Source organism: Myxocyprinus asiaticus, chromosome 32 (assembly GCF_019703515.2).
Source record: "Myxocyprinus asiaticus isolate MX2 ecotype Aquarium Trade chromosome 32, UBuf_Myxa_2, whole genome shotgun sequence".
Lineage (NCBI taxonomy): Eukaryota > Metazoa > Chordata > Actinopteri > Cypriniformes > Catostomidae > Myxocyprinus > Myxocyprinus asiaticus.
The window spans coordinates 24,671,886-24,691,920 of NC_059375.1; the positions used below are offsets into that span (position 1 = coordinate 24,671,886).

The 20,035-nt window shown below is 40.0% G+C and overlaps 2 protein-coding genes across 7 annotated transcripts in view; one reads left to right on the forward strand and one right to left on the reverse strand.

The window, feature by feature from the left end:
- Positions 1-3,675, forward strand: part of LOC127422761 (proteasome activator complex subunit 4B-like) — a 55,328-nt gene extending 51,653 nt beyond the window's left edge. For all 6 annotated transcript variants that reach the window (XM_051666487.1, XM_051666490.1, XM_051666488.1 and 3 more), the window contains 3 exons: positions 69-202; positions 320-458; positions 2,153-3,675. In XM_051666487.1, the coding sequence (XP_051522447.1) occupies positions 69-202; positions 320-454 (269 nt within the window). In that variant the 3' untranslated portion in view covers positions 455-458; positions 2,153-3,675. The remainder of the gene's footprint in view (positions 1-68; positions 203-319; positions 459-2,152) is intronic.
- On the reverse strand, positions 3,243-16,799 carry LOC127422765 (putative glutathione-specific gamma-glutamylcyclotransferase 2). The gene is made up of 3 exons (XM_051666502.1): positions 16,254-16,799; positions 16,129-16,164; positions 3,243-4,780 (listed from the first exon to the last, which is right to left on the reverse strand). The coding sequence occupies exons 1-3, from the start codon at positions 16,386-16,388 to the stop codon at positions 4,400-4,402; spliced, it is 552 nt and encodes a 183-aa protein (XP_051522462.1). The 5' UTR covers positions 16,389-16,799; the 3' UTR covers positions 3,243-4,399.
- Between the last annotated feature and the right edge of the window lie 3,236 nt (positions 16,800-20,035).

Below are 20,035 nucleotides of genomic sequence, written 5' to 3' on the forward strand. Positions count from 1 at the left end.
TTGTCATGCCTGGAAAGCATCAGCTGCCCGTGGACATGATCCATGTTTGTTTGTTTGTTTTTTCTCAGATCTAGTACGGCGTCATGCAGGAGTGCTGGGACTCAGTGCTTGCATCTTATCCAGTCCGTATGATGTCCCTACGTGGATGCCTCAGCTCCTCATGGATCTAAGTGCACACCTCAACGACACACAGCCTATCGAGGTATACCAGTCATCACAACTGAGACACGTTTGCTTTCTGTCCCCCTCTGTGCAGCTCACTTTTAGGGGCCATTAAGTCTATAAAAAATCAATACAAGCCTCTCTGTGTCTGATTTAGATGACAGTGAAAAAGACTTTGTCTAATTTCCGCCGTACTCATCACGACAACTGGCTGGAGCACAAGCAGCAGTTCACGGACGACCAGCTCGTGGTGCTCACAGACCTTCTTGTGTCACCCTGCTACTATGCATAGATGGGTATGGAACAAAGCTACTCATTCAAAAGTAACACAGCTGGTGTTTTCTTCATTAACACGAATTGTGGGGTTCCCACAGTCGTGAAAAAAATGGAAATATCAGGCAATTTTAAAACTGTGGTTTTCAGGCCTGGAACAGTCATGGAAATTAATGGCAACATATTTTTTTTTACAGTATCTGTGTTGCACATATTACATGTTACTATTATTAATTACATTAGTTATACAAGCAGGCCTACAAAATAATTACACATCAGTTACATTTAGTTCATTAGTATTACTCAGTAATTACCTTTCTTAAATCTTAAGTCATGGAAATTTCAATTATGAATATGAAATTTTGTAGTTATGCTGTGCTCTAAAATATTTAATTGGCTTGATATTGTTTTGTGTTGAATAAGCAGTAGTGATGTCAAATTTGTGAGCTAATTGTTCTTTTGAGTTTGTCATTTTCTATAAATCAGTCAATCTGGTTTGCACATTGGCCTGAATGATAGGGCTGGGTATTGATAAAGATTTTTCGATTCCGATTCACAAGCTTTCGATTTCGCTTTCTATGGGGTTCTATATAGATTCAGATGAGTATATTTCAGATCTAATGTCCCTTTTGCATACATATGAAAAAAACATTCTCCCCATTAATGCTATTTATTACACAAGGGACCTTCTAACTAGGTACATTATGAAAATATTAATTTTACTAATTATATTTTAGTTTTTCATCATTTTGGTCACATGTTGGCTTTTTAAAAATGAGCAAATCCATGTTTTTCCATACAGAGAAATAAAGATATTATATTTTATATATTTTTTTTGTTTACTACTATTTTTTTGTTTGTTTGTTTAATTGCATAGTGTGTACCATTCACAGGTATTTATATTGATTTGTTGAACACATGCTAAAAAAAACGTTACCATGTTAACGAGAGAGGACTCGAATGGCTTGAATCTCAGCTATGCCATGCATGATTAGAATTAAATGTTTATTTTTTTTGTTTTTCAACAACTGACTGTAGATCACAGAGTATTAGAATAGATCTTATTCAATGACAAATGTATGGATCTCATCTTTGGACACGCATTACATGATTTTGGAATTTAAGAATCGTATCGAAATCATTCAAATGAAGATTGTGATGCATCGGAAAATCAATATTTTTACCCACCCCTACTGAATGATTAATTAGCATAACTTTCTGAATTTTATTTTGTAACTGGGTAAGATGGGCAAGTAGGAGGCAGGAACCGGCTGAACAGTAAACATAACTTTTAATAACATAAATGAACTTAAATCAATGTAAACACACACGCACAGTGGCCGCATGTGGCACTCTCTCTCTCCCCTGAACTTGCGCCTCCGGCTCGTCTTTATCCCCCTCCTGGCTGATTAGCCCGATTCAGGGCTGGGCGTGTATCCTCACAGCCGTGCCCCGCCCTCCTCCTCGTCACATATTTATTTTTAAAAATCCTTATCAAGCTACTGGAAAGGTCATGGAAATGTATCGGTCAACACATCTTGGGTGCCCAACAAATGCTGTTTAGGTTGGCTGTCTAATTTTTTAGACATATTTAATGTTTTGTTGCATTACAGTAGTAACTTGACAATGAAAGCTGTTTTATCTGGAAAATCTGCCTAATGTTCTTTAAATTATTTTACTGTGATCTGATGGATGTTTAATCTGTGTTTATTTTCAGGTTGTGACAATGTTGCTGCAGGTTTTAGTTTGTTCATTTTTTTTTATTTTATTTTATAATCAAGCGAATAAAATGTAATGCATTCATGAGGATGTCATGGGAGGACAAGAGGAACAAATATGCTCTGTTCAGCTCAGGCAACAGCATCTACAGCAGAGACTCTCGAACTCAGACCCAAGAGCCCAGTAAACCAGGAGCACATGAGGAGATGAGAGGAGGAGGAATATGTAGGAATCGTTTGGAGTACAGAGACGTGGGATGAGTGATTAATGACCTATAAATGTACTCTGTATGTACTGTTTGTATGTATATATCTAGCCCATATTTTTGCATTTGAATTATACTTAATATTTAAGGTTTACCAGTGCAGGGATGTATGGCCTGCAGTCTGTAATATTATTGTACAGATAGAATTTTTTTTTCTTATCTTTAATCCTGTGTGTTGACATGGACTGTGTGATGAAGGACTGAATGCCCCACCCCCCCCCCCCCCCCCCCCCCATTTCCAAGACTCAAGCCTCTCTTCCCCCATCATGCTCTCTGAACTGAGCTTCTGAAAATTGGCTCCCCTAAAGCCAAAAAACTCAATCCATTTGATAAAGAATTGTAAAATTTTCCACCTCCCAAACATTTCAAATATCTTCAAGGAATGTTCAGACACCAAATTTGATGAAACGAAAAAACCTCATTGGCCTGCTAGGATCTTTTGTTCCTAAATTTGTACAGTATATTAAAATCTTCATGACAATCTGATGCGGCATGCAAAAAAATTAAGTGTTGCGATGGTTGGTCAAAGCTAGACGCATCAGGAACCTCATACAAGAATATATTTTGACTGAGCCTTTATTATTTACCATTGTGATATGTGTTTGAAGGTAGCAGTTTGTGGTCTAGTGAGACACAGCCATGTATTGTTCCATAGCACTCTGCTCACATGCCATCATAACAGGGTTTTGTTGTGTGTCCTATGTGTTTGTGTATTTATATATGTATATGTTTGTATGTATGTATTTATGCACTGTACATATGCATTTATCTGTGCATAAACGACTGACAGTTCTGCTAGGGATAACAGCCTGATCTGATTAAATTTGAGGCCAGTTGGTGTGAGTGGTCTCGTACAAGTGTCTGTCTTGTCATGGAGGGCAATGAGATACATATGCATGTTGGTGTGAGTGAGCATGTTTGTAGTCTACGATGTTTCGAGCTGTTTCTTATTGGCATGCAACTGAGTAATCTCACAGAATCCTCCATCACACACATTTTTTTTCTGTCACCCTTTACTCCAGCCACAGAACTATATTAGACTGTCCTCTGAATCATACACACCACCAGAAAGGTCTTCAGGTTATACCCTGGTTAGTTCTGTTCTACATTTTGCAGTGTACATAACAGAACCATCCTTTAGCTTAGTGCCAAAACTGCAGTGATTTTAAATGATTTTATTTTATTTTTATTTTTTTTTAGATGTTTGCTTTGTTTTAATCAAAAGGCCAATAAACATTGTTTTTAATTAATCAAAATGGCCTCTCTGTTGCCATCTTTCATCTGGGTCTTATAATAAATAAACCAAAGTCATTATTATTATTATTATTACTATTTTCATGATATGCATACATTAACTTTTAAGTTACATGTTGGAACATAGAAGTGGTGATCTACAGTATCGACAACAGACTGACCAGTGACCATTAAGTATCCTTATTTCATTAAGTGACTAAATCAAAGCTATGCTTGGGTGAATCTCATGAAATCAAGAACATTTCCTGCTCGTATTTCACCCCAAATGTAAAGAAATTAAAAACAATGTATTATAAGATTCACTACCTGTTCATATCAATGGCTTAATTATGGGTGAAGTGTGTGAGGAAACATGTAATTTAAAGAAAAAAATGGCTTTCTGGCATTTAAGTTGCAAGTATCCTGAGTAAAATAAACCTCCCTCCAATTATGAACTGTCCATTCATTTACATTTTCATGTATGTAAAGGTATGACAAACTTGACTAAATCACAATATGCAACATACTGTAGTCCATTCAGTTCCTGATTGGATTCATGTTTAACACATGATCATAAAATCAGCCTGGTTTAGAACGGTAAAGACGACATTTTAAACTACCTTAACAGAACAACTGCTTACAGTATCTAACACTCTTTCAAGTACCGGTAAATTGTTAGTGTGCATAAGCCATCATAGTGGATAAAAGGACTAAATTCCTGAGTTCTTTTGAAGACAGACGAGCAGATCACTTTAACTCCAACTCCTCCTCTTGCAGCTCCTTCACAAGCCGTTCCAGAGAGAACAGATGATCATCGAAGTCTTCAGGTACTAGTTGTCGGAGGGCATCAGCGAGCTCAAACAGGTAATCTGTATTCTTGCCACTGGGGCCTACAGACTTGACAATCTGTTGAGCAATTGTCTCCAAAGGCGCTGGGCCAAGGTAATTTGGGTTGCCGCAGGATCCAATGTAGAGCAACGTGTCCTGCATTGGTTTATGTTCTTCTTCTTTGGGATAAAATGTAACGGTGATCACGCCATACCCACCTTTCTCTCTGTAGTCTAGATACTCTTTCACCTCCTTTTCTCGGCCTAATGGCAATTTATAAGCAACACCCCATACACAACCCTGCAGGCAAGTGGAATGCAAATGAGTAGAAAGAATACTTTGGATAAAAGTATCTTGTAAATGTATAAATGCAAATGTCCATGAAAATGTATGTAAATAAAATGTTAATTGTAAAAAACTGCTTATCACAACATAAAATAATCTCTGGGTTCTGGCTTGTTTACATTTTAAAAACCCAGTGAAATCAAAATCGAAGTTTTGCTGCTTTTAGTTCATATCTATTAGCTTTAAGGTCAACTATATGCTAGTGTACGTCTAAACGAGAATGCACCTTTCCCCTAAAAATGTTCGGCGCATCTGGCTGTTCTAACTGGCGCTGATCATGCCTTTGCAGGACACTTCGAAAAGGAGCACAATCCATGCTTAAGGGTTGTTCCAAAAATAATTTCCAATAAGCATCACTTAAAAAGTGAGTTCTGACAGACCATTATTGCCTTTCATCTATCTTAAGCTCCCACAGTGGGGGGTACTTGTCTTTGAAGGAAATAGTGATGATCACTTCTGAATAGGACGTGCCAAAGTGAGAGCTAGACTCAAGGAAATTTACAGGAGTTTATTCATATTTTTTTTGTGCAGTTGGAAGTTTTTGGGGATGTACAGCTCGAGTAACTGCTCTTTTTTCTTTATGCTTAGTGTATTATGATTAAAAACATGAATATACTGAGCTCTATTTTCGTGATAGTGCTAGGCGCAGCGCTACACTCAACAATCATACGCTACGTCTTATCCAATTTTAGTGAGCGCGCTAATTCTAAGGTCAATTTTCGTGCCAGCGTAAAGTGCAAGAGGGCGTGGGTGGGAGTGTTTGCTCTATCTGTGGGTGTATGTGCGCAAACTGTTGCTGGATTTTATGTTAATGAAGTGGCGCAAAACGCAATTTGCTATTTTCCTGAGAAATAGGTCACTGCGCCAAGACATTTTAGAACCACGTATAATCTTGGAGCGAAGTCTAAACTCAGTTCCTGCATTTGCAGGAAAGACCGCGATGTGCTTGTGTGTTTGCGGGCTGGTTATCGATTAATGTTGTCAGTAAGATCATTGTTCAGTTCTCAAGTTTTTGAAAAGCTGGCCGGTATTGAGATTGCTTCTCAAGTAAGCAGCTCTGACATGAGCAACATGGTGGAAAGTTGCATATAGTCGTTAGGGTTAGTTTCACTGTGAACTAAAGCCTTTTGGCCATTTTAAAAATGGGACGATTTGTTCAACATGTCCCGCCCCCACTTAAATCGAACTGCGCTCGTCAAGGCATTTCACAGGGACATTTTTTGGGCAATATTTCATGCTTAACTAATTAGTATAAATCTGAAATTCAAAGTGCACATCTATTTTTAAATATTTAAGAGGTAACCTGAAAAATTACTGTGCAAAAAAATTATTGTGTATTTCTAATTAATAAAAAGTAGGCCTATATTCTACACAACATTTACTTTGAATTCTGAAATAATTAGTTAAATATTATATAAAATTGTATAATTTCAAAAGGAAATTGGAAATGTGTGTACATCTCATTTAGAGTTGCCAACTTTGGATACCAGGCTGGAGGGAGATTTTGATGTCATGGCCAGGGCCGCATTAATGAACAGGCAAATCGTTCAAGCTCAGGGGGCCCTGTGCCCGTGGCATCTTAATGTGTCCCAGGACATATAGTGTGCATACTTGATACTAGTAGGCCTTCTATATTTGATTTCTAAAACCAAAACAAGACCTCATCCAACCCTACAAGGCAAATAAATGTTTATTTTTTTTTGGGCTCACCAATTTGCCTACCATTCACAGTTTCAAAAAACCCATACACTATTGCACAACCAGGGTTTTTCTTGGGTCCAAAAATGATCTTCAGTGATGGCTGAGGTACCAAGCCTTGGTTGGTTACATAATTGCAATTAATTACTAATTAAAAGAATTACTAAACTGCATTTCATGTTTACATTGGAAATCTGGAACTTTTTGAATTTTACAATTGTTTTACTTTTGTTTACAAAATGCTATGGGAAATCAAATTAAATGAATTTAAATAAGACCTTATTTTTATAGGGCTAGTTATAATATTCTGATGTTATACCTACAGTATGAGTGGGCCACTTTAATTTAATGAGCTGGGAGTGCTTCCAATAAAAATTTTTGTGTCCTTTAAAATATTGTTTTCCTTTCATCAGGCTCTTAATAATTTATAGTAAGTCATATCTTGAAATATCTAAAGGTAAACAGGGACAGTTTGTTGAACAGTTGGAAAACTTTGTCTAAAATTCATGGAGGTCCAGATTTTAAACCCCTTCATTCTACAATTTGTACTTGCCCTTATGAATGTTTAGCCTATCATATTTCTTCCACTGTTTAATTGTCATTGGTAGCCTAATAATAGGGCCATAACCACAATGGATGGCTCCTCATCATGATAGTTAGGTCAATGTAACTAGTCTTTCTAAAAAATTAAACTAGTATTTGCTATGGAAAAAACTAATAGCCTAAAGACATGTACATTAAGTACTTAAAATAAAATAATATAAAAATGAGGTTTTTATAGATTTAATATGAAACTATAACTTTTCGGTCACTGTCTTTCTACAGAATAATCATGATACGTTTTAGTAAGGGTGATGATATGCATTTTAAAAAGCCTTAAAATTGATGATGCATGGTGTTGTCTCCTCTTTACCTTACCAGTGCTGTTTATAATTTCGGGGCTTGTGTAGCAATTTGAGAGGGTTTAGGCTACTTCTTCCCAGCAATTTAAATTAGATGATTCTCTGTAGAATTCATATTAAGTGTATTCTTTTTGTGGCGTCCGTGCACAGAGATATCAAATGCGTATTCATTCGCATGCTCTGCCCTATGAAGTGTACCCCAGAACTCTGGTTCCCTTATGACTCAGTACACTTGACATTGCGTTGATTAGCGCATATAGGGAGTGCCTTCTTACATGACCTAGTTGAAACCTCTCTACAATAACGCCAATATTCTAATATTGGCTATGGTGTTTGAGCCCCACCTGTTTTGGTACGAAGCTCTCCGCTATAAAAGCAGGTGTGCAAACACCATTTCCTCAGAATTTCTTCCTTCAAGACAGTGATTCATCTCTTGTCTAGAAGTCCTCTACCCTTTGCCGTTGATATAAACAAGTCAGCGGGCAGAATCTTTACAGCAACGAGAAGACTCTCCGCTACCCTTCAGTGCCCCGGCGAACATCACTACGTCTCGCCGCTTGACGCTTTGCTGGTGAATGGGCTGCTTCAGCATCCTGATTCCCCGCAGCGCCTCGGCAGGTGTTGTGTATCCTTACAAAGCAATTGTATATTGTATATTTTGTGATATATACAGTGCATCCGGAAAGTATTCACAGCGCTTCACTTTTTTTCACATTTTGTTATGTTACAGGCTTATTCCAAAATGGATTAAATACATTATTTTCCTCAAAATCCTACAAACAGTACCCCATAATGACAACGTGAAAGAAGTTTAAAAAACGAAAAAAATCACATGTACATAAGTATTCACAGCCTTTGCCATGACACTCAAAATTGAGCTCAGGTGCATCCTGTTTCCACTGATCATCCTTGAGATGTTTCTACAACTTGATTGGAGTCCACCTGTGGTAAATTCAGTTGATTGGACATGATTTGGAAAGGCACACACCTGTCTATATAAGGTCCCACAGTTAACAGTGCATGTCAGAGCACAAACCAAGCCATGAAGTCCAAGGAATTTTCTGTAGACCTCTGAGACAGGATTGTATCGAGGCACAGATCTGGGGAAGGTTACAGAAAAATGTCTGCAGCATTAAAGGTCCCAATGAGCACAGTGGCCTCCATCATCTGTAAATGGAAGAAGTTTGGAACCACCAGGACTCTTCCTAGAGCTGGCCGCCTGGTCAAACTGAGCGATCGGGGGAGAAGGGCCTTAGTCAGGGAGGTGACCAAGAACCCGATCCAGCATTTCTCTGTGGAGAGAGGAGAACCTTCCAGAAGAACAACCATCTCTGCAGCACTCCACCAATCAGGCCTGTATGGTAGAGTGGCCAGACGGAAGCCACTCCTCAGTAAAAGGCACATGACAGCCCACCTGGAGTTTGCCAAAAGGCACCTGAAGGACTCTCAGACCATGAGAAACAAAGATTGAACTCTTTGGCCTGAATGGCAAGCGTCATGTCTGGAGGAAACCAGGCACCGCTCATCACCTGGCCAATACCATCCCTACAGTGAAGCATGGTGGTGGCAGCATCATCATGCTGTGGGGATGTTTTTCAGCGGCAGGAACTGGGAGACTAGTCAGGATCGAGGGAAATATGAATGCTGCAATGTACAGAGACATCCTTGATGAAAACCTGCTCCAGAGCGCTCTGGACCTCAGACTGGGGCGAAGGTTCATCTTCCAACAGGACAACGACCCTAAGCACACAGCCAAGATAACAAAGGAGTGGCTCCGGGACAACTCTGTGAATGTCCTTGAGTGGCCCAGCCAGAGCCCAGACTTGAACCCGATTGAACATCTCTGGAGAGATCTGAAAATGGCTGTGCACCGACGCTCCCCATCCAACCTTATGGAGCTTGAGAGGTCCTGCAAAGAAGAATGGGAGAAACTGCCCAAACATATGTGTGCCAAGCTTGTAGCATCATACTCAAAAAGACTTAAGGCTGTAATTGGTGCCAAAGGTGCTTCAACAAAGTATTGAGCAAAGGCTGTGAATATTTATGTACATGTGATTTTTTTCGTTTTTATTTTTAATAAATTTGCAAAGATTTCAAACAAACTTCTTTCACGTTGTCATTATGGGGTATTGTTTGTAGAATTTTGAGGAAAATAATGAATTTAATCCATTTTGGAATAAGGCTGTAACATAACAAAATGTGGAAAAAGTGAAGCGCTGTGAATACTTTCCAGATGCACTGTATATATATATATATATATATATATATATATATATATATATATATATATATATATACACACAGGTGCATCTCAATAAATTAGAATGTCATGGAAAAGTTCATTTATTTCAGTAATTCAACTCAAATTGTGAAACTCGTGTATTAAATAAATTCAATGCACACAGACTGAAGTAGTTTGTCTTTGGTTCTTTTAATTGTGATGATTTTGGCTCACATTGAACAAAAACCCACCAATTCACTATCTCAAAAAATTAGAATACATCATAAGACCAATAAAAAAAACATTTTTAGTGAATTGTTGGCCTTCTGGAAAGTATGTTCATTTACTGTATATGTACTCAATACTTGGTAGGGGCTCCTTTTGCTTTAATTACTGCCTCAATTTGGCGTGGCATGGAGGTGATCAGTTTGTGGCACTGCCGAGGTGGTATGGAAGCCCAGGTTTCTTTGACAGTGGCCTTCAGCTCATCTGCATTTTTTGGTCTCTTGTTTCTCATTTTCCTCTTGACAATACCCCTTAGATTCTCTATGGGGTTCAGGTCTGGTGAGTTTGCTGGCCAGTCAAGCACACCAACACCATGGTCATTTAACCAACTTTTGGTGCTTTTGGCAGTGTGGGCAGGTGCCAAATCCTGCTGGAAAATGAAATCAGCATCTTTAAAAAAAGCTGGTCAGCAGAAGGAAGCATGAAGTGCTCCAAAATTTCTTGGTAAACAGGTGCAGTAACTTTGGTTTTCAAAAAACACAATGGACCAACACCAGCAGATGACATTGCACCCCAAATCATCACAGACTGTGGAAACTTAACACTGGACTTCAAGCAACTAGGACTATGAGCTTCTCCACCCTTCCTCCAGACTCTAGGACCTTGGTTTCCAAATGAAATACAAAACTTGCTCTCATCTGAAAAGAGGACTTTGGACCACTGGGCAGCAGTCCAGTTCTTCTTCTCCTTAGCCCAGGTAAGACGCCTCTGACATTGTCTGTGGTTCAGGAGTGGCTTAACAAGAGGAATACGACAACTGTAGCCAAATTCCTTGACACGTCTGTGTGTGGTGGCTCTTGATGCCTTGACCCCAGCCTCAGTCCATTCCTTGTGAAGTTCACCCAAATTCTTGAATTGATTTTGCTTGACAATCCTCATAAGGCTGCGGTTCTCTCGGTTGGTTGTGCATCTTTTTCTTCCACACTTTTTCCTTCCACTCAACTTTCTGTTAACATGCTTGGATACAGCACTCTGTGAACAGCCAGCTTCTTTGGCAATGAATGTTTGTGGCTTACCCTCCTTGTGAAGGGTGTCAATTATTGACCTGTCAGATCAGCAGTCTTCCCCATGATTGTGTAGCCTAGTGAACCAAACTGAGAGACCATTTTGAAGGCTGAGGAAACCTTTGCAGGTGTTTTGAGTTGATTAGCTGATTGGCATGTCACCATATTCTAATTTTTTGAGATAGTGAATTGGTGGGTTTTTGTTAAAAGTGAGCCAAAATCATCACAATTAAAAGAACCAAAGACTTAAACTACTTCAGTCTGTGTGCACTGAATTTATTTAATACACGAGTTTCACAATTTGAGTTGAATTACTGAAATAAATGAACTTTTCCACGACATTCTAATTTATTGAGATGCACCTGTATATATATATATTGTACATATGTAAAAGAGCCGATTACATGTTCGTGTCTTTTTAAAGATGTCGTTCCATAAGTGTTCCTTGTGCGAGAGACACATCCCGCCGTCAGATCAGCATGAGAGCTGCATTTACTGTCTGGCCACGCCCACGCAGAGTCAGCTCTCATGGAGCCAGACTGCCCTCACTGTGAGGGCATGAGTCTCAAGATGCTTTGCTCACAAATCGCCCTCGTTCTGAGGGACGATTCAGCCTCACACACCCTCCCACCGGCCTCTTCTGTGATACCTGAGGATTCACACAAGAAGGCACGGCGGGGCCACGAGGTTGAGCAGGATGAATTTGAGGTGGACCTCGTGCCGACACACACCCTGCAAGCCCCTCAATCTCCACGTGACGCGTCTTTGCTGATACGTTGTGTGTGAGACGAGCTCCGGTCCTCTGAAAGAGCACGCAGCCTAGTCTCGTTCAGTGGTTCTAATTCTGGGGATGATAATAATGATGTCATGTCTCTCACTGCATCAGGTGAGTGGTCAGTGGATGATGCTGCCGCCCCTCCCCCCAGCGAGGGCTAGGAGCATGTATGCACCACTGACAAGGAGATGCTTCGTGTCCTTTCAAATGTGGTTGAAGTGCTCAATATCGAGTGGTCTCCTCCAGAGAAACCTACACAATCTCACCTTGATGAATGGTTCCTGCAGTCCGGACGCTGTCAAGCGGCCGCGTTTCGCAAATCTGCCCCATTCTTCACCAAAGTTCATAACGAATGGTCTAAGTCCTGGCGCGTGCCCTTCTCAGCATGCTCGCGCAGTGACGCCATCCTCTCTAATGTGGATCATGGGGAAGAGAATGATTATGCCCAACTACCCAGTGAGTAACATGGCATGGAAATCATGCCCCATTCATCCTTCAAAGCCGTGTTGACAAACGTCCGCACTGGCTGGAAAAGCTTACTCAGCAGCAGGACAAGCTGGATCAGCACTCCACGCGATGGTGGTGCTCCAGGTATTTCAAGCCAAGCTCCTCAAGCAAATGGACAAGCAAGGTTTCGATCCAGAGACATTCAAAGAGCTCCGCACCACTACAGACTTAGCACTGCATGCCACGAAAGTCCATGGGCAACCTGGTAGTTCTGGATTGACATGTATGGCTGACCCTCACAGAAATGAGTGATAAGGAAAAAGCAATTAACTCCTGTGTTTCCAGCCGGCCTCTTTTGCGGTTCTGTGAATAAGTTTGCTGAGCAATACTTCGCGACTCAGCAGCAATCACAGGCTGAAACACTTTATTCCAAAACGGAGTACATCACAGCCGGTTCGCCCTTGCTCTGTTTCGAGCCAGCTCCCGACTAAAAGCCCCAGACCTGCTGCCTCAGCGCCGGCACTTGCAGCCGCCGAGCCACTGGTGAGGCCACGCAAGCCGTGGCCCAAACGGAAGCAGCAGTATCAGTGCAGACACCACGCCGATGAACCCTTCAACCCTTTGAAGCGGAAAGCAGAGCTTGCGGTTCCCTCCGGGTCTGCTCAGAAGAAGGCTCGATTGGAGACACAAAACACTGTTCCCCATCTCCCCATTGCTGTTTGTCGGGAAAGGAATATTGTTGTTCACAATATTGTTCAAAATGTTGTTTCTGTGTCTTGCACTCAAATAAATGCAATGAAAAATGCAATAAATGCAAAAAAGAATACAGCACTCCTTGCAAATGCATGAGATGCTCACACATTCTCAACAAAGAGCCCTTTTCCTCTTCAAAGCCCACACATTATGCTCAACCGCTTCCCTATGGTGAGCAACGCATTAAATCATATGGTAATCAAACCAAACTGCTCTCCATCCCATTACGCGAATGCATGGCGAGCCTTAACGGGTATTTCAGAATGGTTGCAAAAAAAAAAACGATCAGACATGGTTATATGATCCAATTTACATGCCGGCCACCCTGTTTCAACGCCGTTCTGTCTTCCACGGTTTCATCAACAGATGGCCAGTTTTACGAGCTGAAATACACAATCTCCTCGTGAAAAGTGCGACAGAGGTTGTGCCAAATTGTCAAGCCCAAAAAGGGTATTACAGCAGTTATTTTCTTGTCCCAAAGAAAGATGGCGGGCTTCGCCCAATCCTGGATCTGAGACTGAATTGCGCACTCACAAAGCGCCCGTTCATAATTATTACTCAGAAACGGATCTTATCGCATGTATGCCCACATGATTGGTTTGCGTCGATAGATCTGAAGGATGCGTACTTTCACATCCAAATCGTACGACATCACAGGATGTTTTGGAGATTTGCGTTTGAGGGAACAGCGTATCAATTCAAAGTCCTGCCTTTTAGACTGTCTCTGGCTCCTCGCACGTTCAAGAAGTGCATCGATGCGGTTCTCTCCCCTCTAAAACTGAGCTCCGTGGGCATCATGAACTACCTCGATGATTGGCTGTTACTGGCACAATCAGAGGTTACTGCTTCAACATCTAAACAGCGTGGGCCTCAATGTGAACTGGGCAAAGAGCACACTCTACCCCAGCCAACAAATCTTCTTTTTGGGAGTCTGCCTCGACTCCACGAGCAGGCGCGCACAGCTCATGAGTGAGCGCGTTCAGGCCATTTTACGGTGTGTCTCAGTTCAAACTGGGGAGAACACGTCCACTGAAGCCGTTTCAAAAAGCATTGGTGTTTATGGCCACAGCATCTGCCGTCATTCCATTAGTTCTCTTACACATGTGGCCTCTTCAGTGCTGGCTCAAGTGCCGTGTGCCACAACATGCTTGGCAGCATGGGCGCATGTTTCATCACCATATCCCGCCGCTGTATAGCTGCTTTAGCACCTTGGACAGCTCCTGCCTTTTACCAGCGAGGTGTTGTGCTGGGACAGATTGTCAGGCAGAAAGTGGTGACTACGGATGCTTCCAACACAGGTTGGGGGATGGTGTGCGATGGATGCCTGACTTTCAGCACCTGGACAGGCACAAAGAAAGCGTGGCACATCAACCGCCTAGAGCTATCAGCTGTATTCCTAGCCTTAAAGGCTTTTCAGTCAGAAATAGCAAACTGTCATGTCCTGGTTCACTCAGACAACATGACAGTTGTGGCATATATAAATCGCCAAGGCGGAATTCATTCACCGCCACTGTTGAGACTGACGCATCACCTCCTCCTATGGAGCGAGCGTCATCTCCTCTCCCTGAGAGCGGCATATGTCCCAGGCCGCCTGAATTACGGTGCGGACCTATTGTCACACCAATGGGTGATACCGGGCGAATGGAGACTTCATCCTCAAACTGTATTGAGGATTTGGGAAATATTCAGCAAAGCAGAAATCGATCTATTTGTCCCGCTGGGAGTGGACGCAATGGTCCACAAATGGCCGGTGAAATGCAAGTATGTGTTTCCCCCGGTGCAAAGTCCGAGAGGACAAGGAAACGATTCTATTGGTTACACCGAAATGGCCCAACCAGCCATGGTTTCCGGAAATGACAGAGATGCTGTACAGCTCACCATGGGAAATACCGCTAAGGAGGGATCTCCTCTCTCAAGTACAAGGCACAATCTGGCATCCCCAGCCCAAGCTGTGGAACCTGCATGTGTGGCCCCTGAACAGAGCGCGCTAAACGCACCAGAGCTGACGCATTCAGTCATGAACACCATTTTACAGGCTAGAGCACCGTCCACGAGACGCCTCTATGCTCTAAAATGGAATGTGTTCACTGATTGGTGTCTCTCACATGGAAAAGACCCAGTAAGCTGCCCCATACATGAAATTCTCATATTTCTTCAAGAGCGGTTAGATGCAGGGCTCGCTCAGTCAAAGCTCAAAGTGTGTGTGGTGACTAAATCTGCATATTACGCACATGAAGCCGGCGCCACTATAGGCAAGCATGATTTAATCATAAAGTTCCTTAATGGAGCAACACGATTAAACCCACCTCGGTCGGCTACAGTCCCAACTTGGGACTTAACTTTAGTCCTAAAAGCTCTCGCAGGGCCACCCTTCGACCCTTTGGACTCTGTTGATTTGCGCATGCTCTCCGTTAAGACCACACTACTGCTGGCTCTGGCCTCAGTAAAACGGGTCGGTGACCTGCATGCACTATCAATCAATTCACGTCTGGAGTTTGGCCCTGGCCTTTCAAAAGCCACTGTCAACCCCAGAAAAGGCTATGTACCTAAGGTCCTAACCACGCCCTTCAGAGCGCAGAGAGTTCACCTTCAGGCCTTCTTCCCTCCTCCATTTAATTCAGATGAGGAACAATCATTGTATTTGTTATGACCTGTGCGCGTTCTACACGCATATGTTGAGCGTACCCACCAGTTCAGACTGTCTGATCAGCTCTTTGTATGCTATGCAGGATGCACGAAAGGAATGTCTGTCTCATTGTCACATTGCGAACACTAGCTGCACTACAAGAGTCAGAGTTCTTGAGGTACAAGCAATACGCTCCTTGTTTTCAGTCAGAAATGCTGAGGAAATTATGTTTTGCACCTGCTTTTATAGCGGACAGCTTCGCGCCAAAACAGGCGGGGCTCAAACACCATAGCCAATATTAGAATATTGCCCTTATTGTAGAGAGGTTTCAACTAGGTCGTGTAAGAAGGCACTCCCTATATGCCTTAATCAACGCAATGTCTCGCTCCCTTTGTCTTAGGGAACCGAGGTTACGTATGTGACGATTTCTTGTTATTTTGTGTGAGATTTACTGTGAGAGCGTGAGACAGAGCCTGAAAGCGTATGTCTCACGCCAAATGCGTGAGAGTTGGCAACCCTGAATGCTATCATTAAACAGAATATCGGTCGACCGTCGAGCACTAGCTCATATTTAATAGGCAAAAGTAATTACCTTAGGGTCTTCTATTAATGTCACCACTCGCCCAGGCTAAAACAGAAAGAAAATATATTATTGAAATATACTTTGTTTGATAAACTCGTGAGCCATTCATATTGAATTACTGTGTTAGTTCATACCTTTCCTGGAACCCCTCGATGATCGGTGCTTCCCTGCCAAAACCTGCGACTGAACCCCCTGACGAATCCAACACGTTTCTCCTCGTATGGAAAGTCAACTTTCCAAATCAAAGATCCGTAACCAAAAACCCACATCTTTCCAATTCTTCTGACAGCTCAAAGCCTTTCTCCGAACACCGACTCGTTGTGTTACAGTATATATACCCATGAAAGGGTGGTGTTCAGGCACTGACGTGTCTGGTTAGGTATGTTTACGCAGTTTAGTCTAGTCAGCTGATAATTGGTACAAACCACAAATTAACAAAAGATTAATCAAATGAACATACTTGTCAAGGGCAGATCCATGACAGATCTAGACCTTACTATTCATATGCTGAATTAACTCGCCCAGCAAGTTGAATTTGTTAATGGTTGATTAATTTACAAGTTGCCACGAAACTACACCGTTTACTGACGTGCTTTCATTAAAATATGTGAAATTGTAGCGTACATGTATTTACAGGTATAAACTGGCTGCTTAGCCGCAACATGCTAGGACGTTTTTGTTTTTTTTTTCTTTCAAAATAAAAGCCAGTAAACCATGGCTTCAAAAATAAACCTTTACTATTTACCATGGTAACCATAATATCTACCATAACATTTACTACATTTAATGTTAGCACAAAACAACTACTGTAGCTTGTTTATAGGTACCACTGTCATTAAAAAAGGCAAACTAAACAAAATGACAAAAAGCTTCTGACAGATTGAACAAGATTTAATATTATTTTATTATGAGTTATTACTTGATAGTAGTAACAATACATTTAGTAGTAATTATGTGGAAAAGTGAGGCACTTACAATGGGGGGGCCAATATTTTAACGTTAAAATATTCACTTTTTTAAAGTACAACCACAAGACATAAAGGATATGAGTGTAAACATGATTTTAGTGTGATAAAATCACTTACAAACCTTTTCTGTGTAAAGTTATAGCCAATTTTACAACTTCGTTTCCGTGACGATATAATGTCAACAAACCCTAAACCCCTAAAATGACTGTAAAAATGACAATTTAAACAACTTTGCAACTCAAATAATATATGTTTTAACAGAAGATATATAATTTAACAGAAATTATAAGCTTCACATTTCTGTTTAAACTCTCCAAAAATTTACCACGTTCACTTTCACTGTAAGTGCCTCACTGTAACCTCGATTTTTGCTTTTCTTTTTTTTTTTTTTTTTTTAAGAAAAAGATGGACGAGTTTAAATTCATTTTTGTGGTAATCAACATTATGCTACAAATGCTGTCGATTTAGCTTAACTTGTATTGAACGCAGAACATTCCTTTAGGCTTAATCAACAGCATTTGTTCCTTCCTTAAAAAGTAAAAATCAAAGTTACAGTGAGGCACTTACAAAGAAAGTGAATGGGGGCAATTTTTGGAGGGTTTAAAGGCAGAAATGTGATGCTTATAATTTTATAAAAGTACTTACATTAAAAACTCTGTTAAAACTTGTGTATTAGTTGAGCTGTGACATTCTTTAAATAGTCATTTTTACTGTGGTAATAGGAATAGGATACAAGATAGCGATTTTATCACACTAAAATCATGTTAACACGCATTTTGTTTACGTCTTGTGGATATACCTTTGAAACAGTGAGTATTTTAACGTTTACAGATTGGCCCCATTCACTTCCATTTTAAGTGCCTCACTGGAACCCAGGTTTTTGTTTTTCAAAGAAGGACCAGTAAAAATTAATGTTTAGTGGTAATCAATATTATGCCATACACGTAGGTTTTTAACTATTGTTTTGGGGTTAAAGATTTGAATGGAGAACAAAAAATAGCAAGATATCATCAGTTAGCTATTGAAGGTAAATATCTCCAATTCTATTTTAATGAATCAAACTGGGTTCGGTTCAGTGGGTGCAACTAATTAAAATAAGCAAAGGGACTTGTTTTTTTTATTATTATTATTATTTTTATTATATTTCCCGGTGATTCAAATTCAGCTATTTTTTATTTTTTCCCCACTCGTTTTCCGGCAACTCCCGCTATTGATATAATTAAACGTCACTTGTTTGGACGCAAGTTGTCTATAAGTCAAAAGCTTGACGACACCTTCTGATTGGATGGTTATCTTATCCACCTTCAAGAGCAGGCATTAGGGTGATTCTAACTTTTAACACTTACCATTCCGACAGTAGAAAACTATTTGTGTTTTTTCTTTTTATTAATAGTAAATACATGTACAATAAATGTACTGTAAGAAAATAATTAGTTATATGTAACATCACTTTATCCTAAACAATAATGAGAAATATGAATGAGAATTGTTTTATGACAAACCGGTTTTACCTGGCTCCCACATCTATGGTTTCACTGTATGCCAACTATACGAATATAAAATATCAAGGTAACTATCAATTCCCATGAGAGAATATGTATTATTTCTATTTCAGATTTTTTTTGAGAATACTGTGGAAAAGAAATACATTATTACGTAGAAATGGAATGTGAAGAAATTCAGATTTAGAGAGAAAGAGTACAAGACTGCATGTATGGACATTTTTATTTTTTTACTGAAATTGTAAATCAAATCAAATCATCATTGTATGGGCCTACAGAGCTGAGATATTCTTCTACAAATCTTCATTTGTGTTCAGCAGAAGAAAGAAAGTCATACACATCTGTTATGGCATGAGGGTGAGGAAATGATGAGAGAATTTTCATTTTGGGTCAACTCTCCCTTTGTTCTAATTGTTAATTTGAAATAATATTCGTTTTAATAAAAAAAAGCTAATTGCGGAATTAATGATAATAATTTTTAGAAAAGAAGTGACAAATGATGTTACATATCGTATATTTAGCTGTAAGGTATATACTGTATAGTAAATAGGTCTATCAGTTGTATAGTACAGAAGAGAGTAAAAACACACACGTTCATACACTGGAAGCTGCGATATTACGTCGTCCCCATTATAATATTATTCGACAAAGTAGTAAACAGCTGATTTAAATGTATGTGATAGTTTTGTCTTGTCTAATGTTAACCATTTAAAATTCGCACTGAACTTCAAAATTAGGGGCCGTTTACACGACAACGTTTTCAACTAAAAACAGAAAACTTTTTATGTGTTTTGACTGTTCGTTTACACAACAACGGCGTTTTGGGGCCTGAAAACTCAAACTTTTGAAAACGGGTTTCAAAGTGCAAGTTTTTGAAAACGATGCCGTTATCGTCTCCATGTAAACGTACAAAAACGATGACGTCATGCGCACGCGTATTACGTGTTATATAAAGAATGATGTATTGAAGGCATCAATTTTAGATGTATAATTATCAATATGAATACTGGTGTCTGTGCAAATAACAATAGTCAACAATTTATTAATTTGGAGTGTTTTGTATGGAGTGTGAACATTGTACAGTAGGCAGAACCTGTAATTTGAAAATCTTGAAATTAATGTATGGATTCAGATGGGAAAAAAATATTTTTTAATATGTTTTAATGTTTTTAAAAATTTAGTATTTTAAATGTTGTTTATTTATTTACTTATTTTTATTTGATGTATCTTTACCCTGCAATTCATTCACCCACCGCTTATGTATATAGCCTATAGACAGAGATGTGATGCCATGTACAGTATTCAATGATATGCTTCGAATATGAAAACATGAGGCAATGCATGTTAGATCCAGTGTACACAAGACCTCTCTCTCCATCAGAAGATATCCATATTTCAGAGTTCTGTCTGATATCCAAAACCAGTCAACATCAACAGCTTGTTATG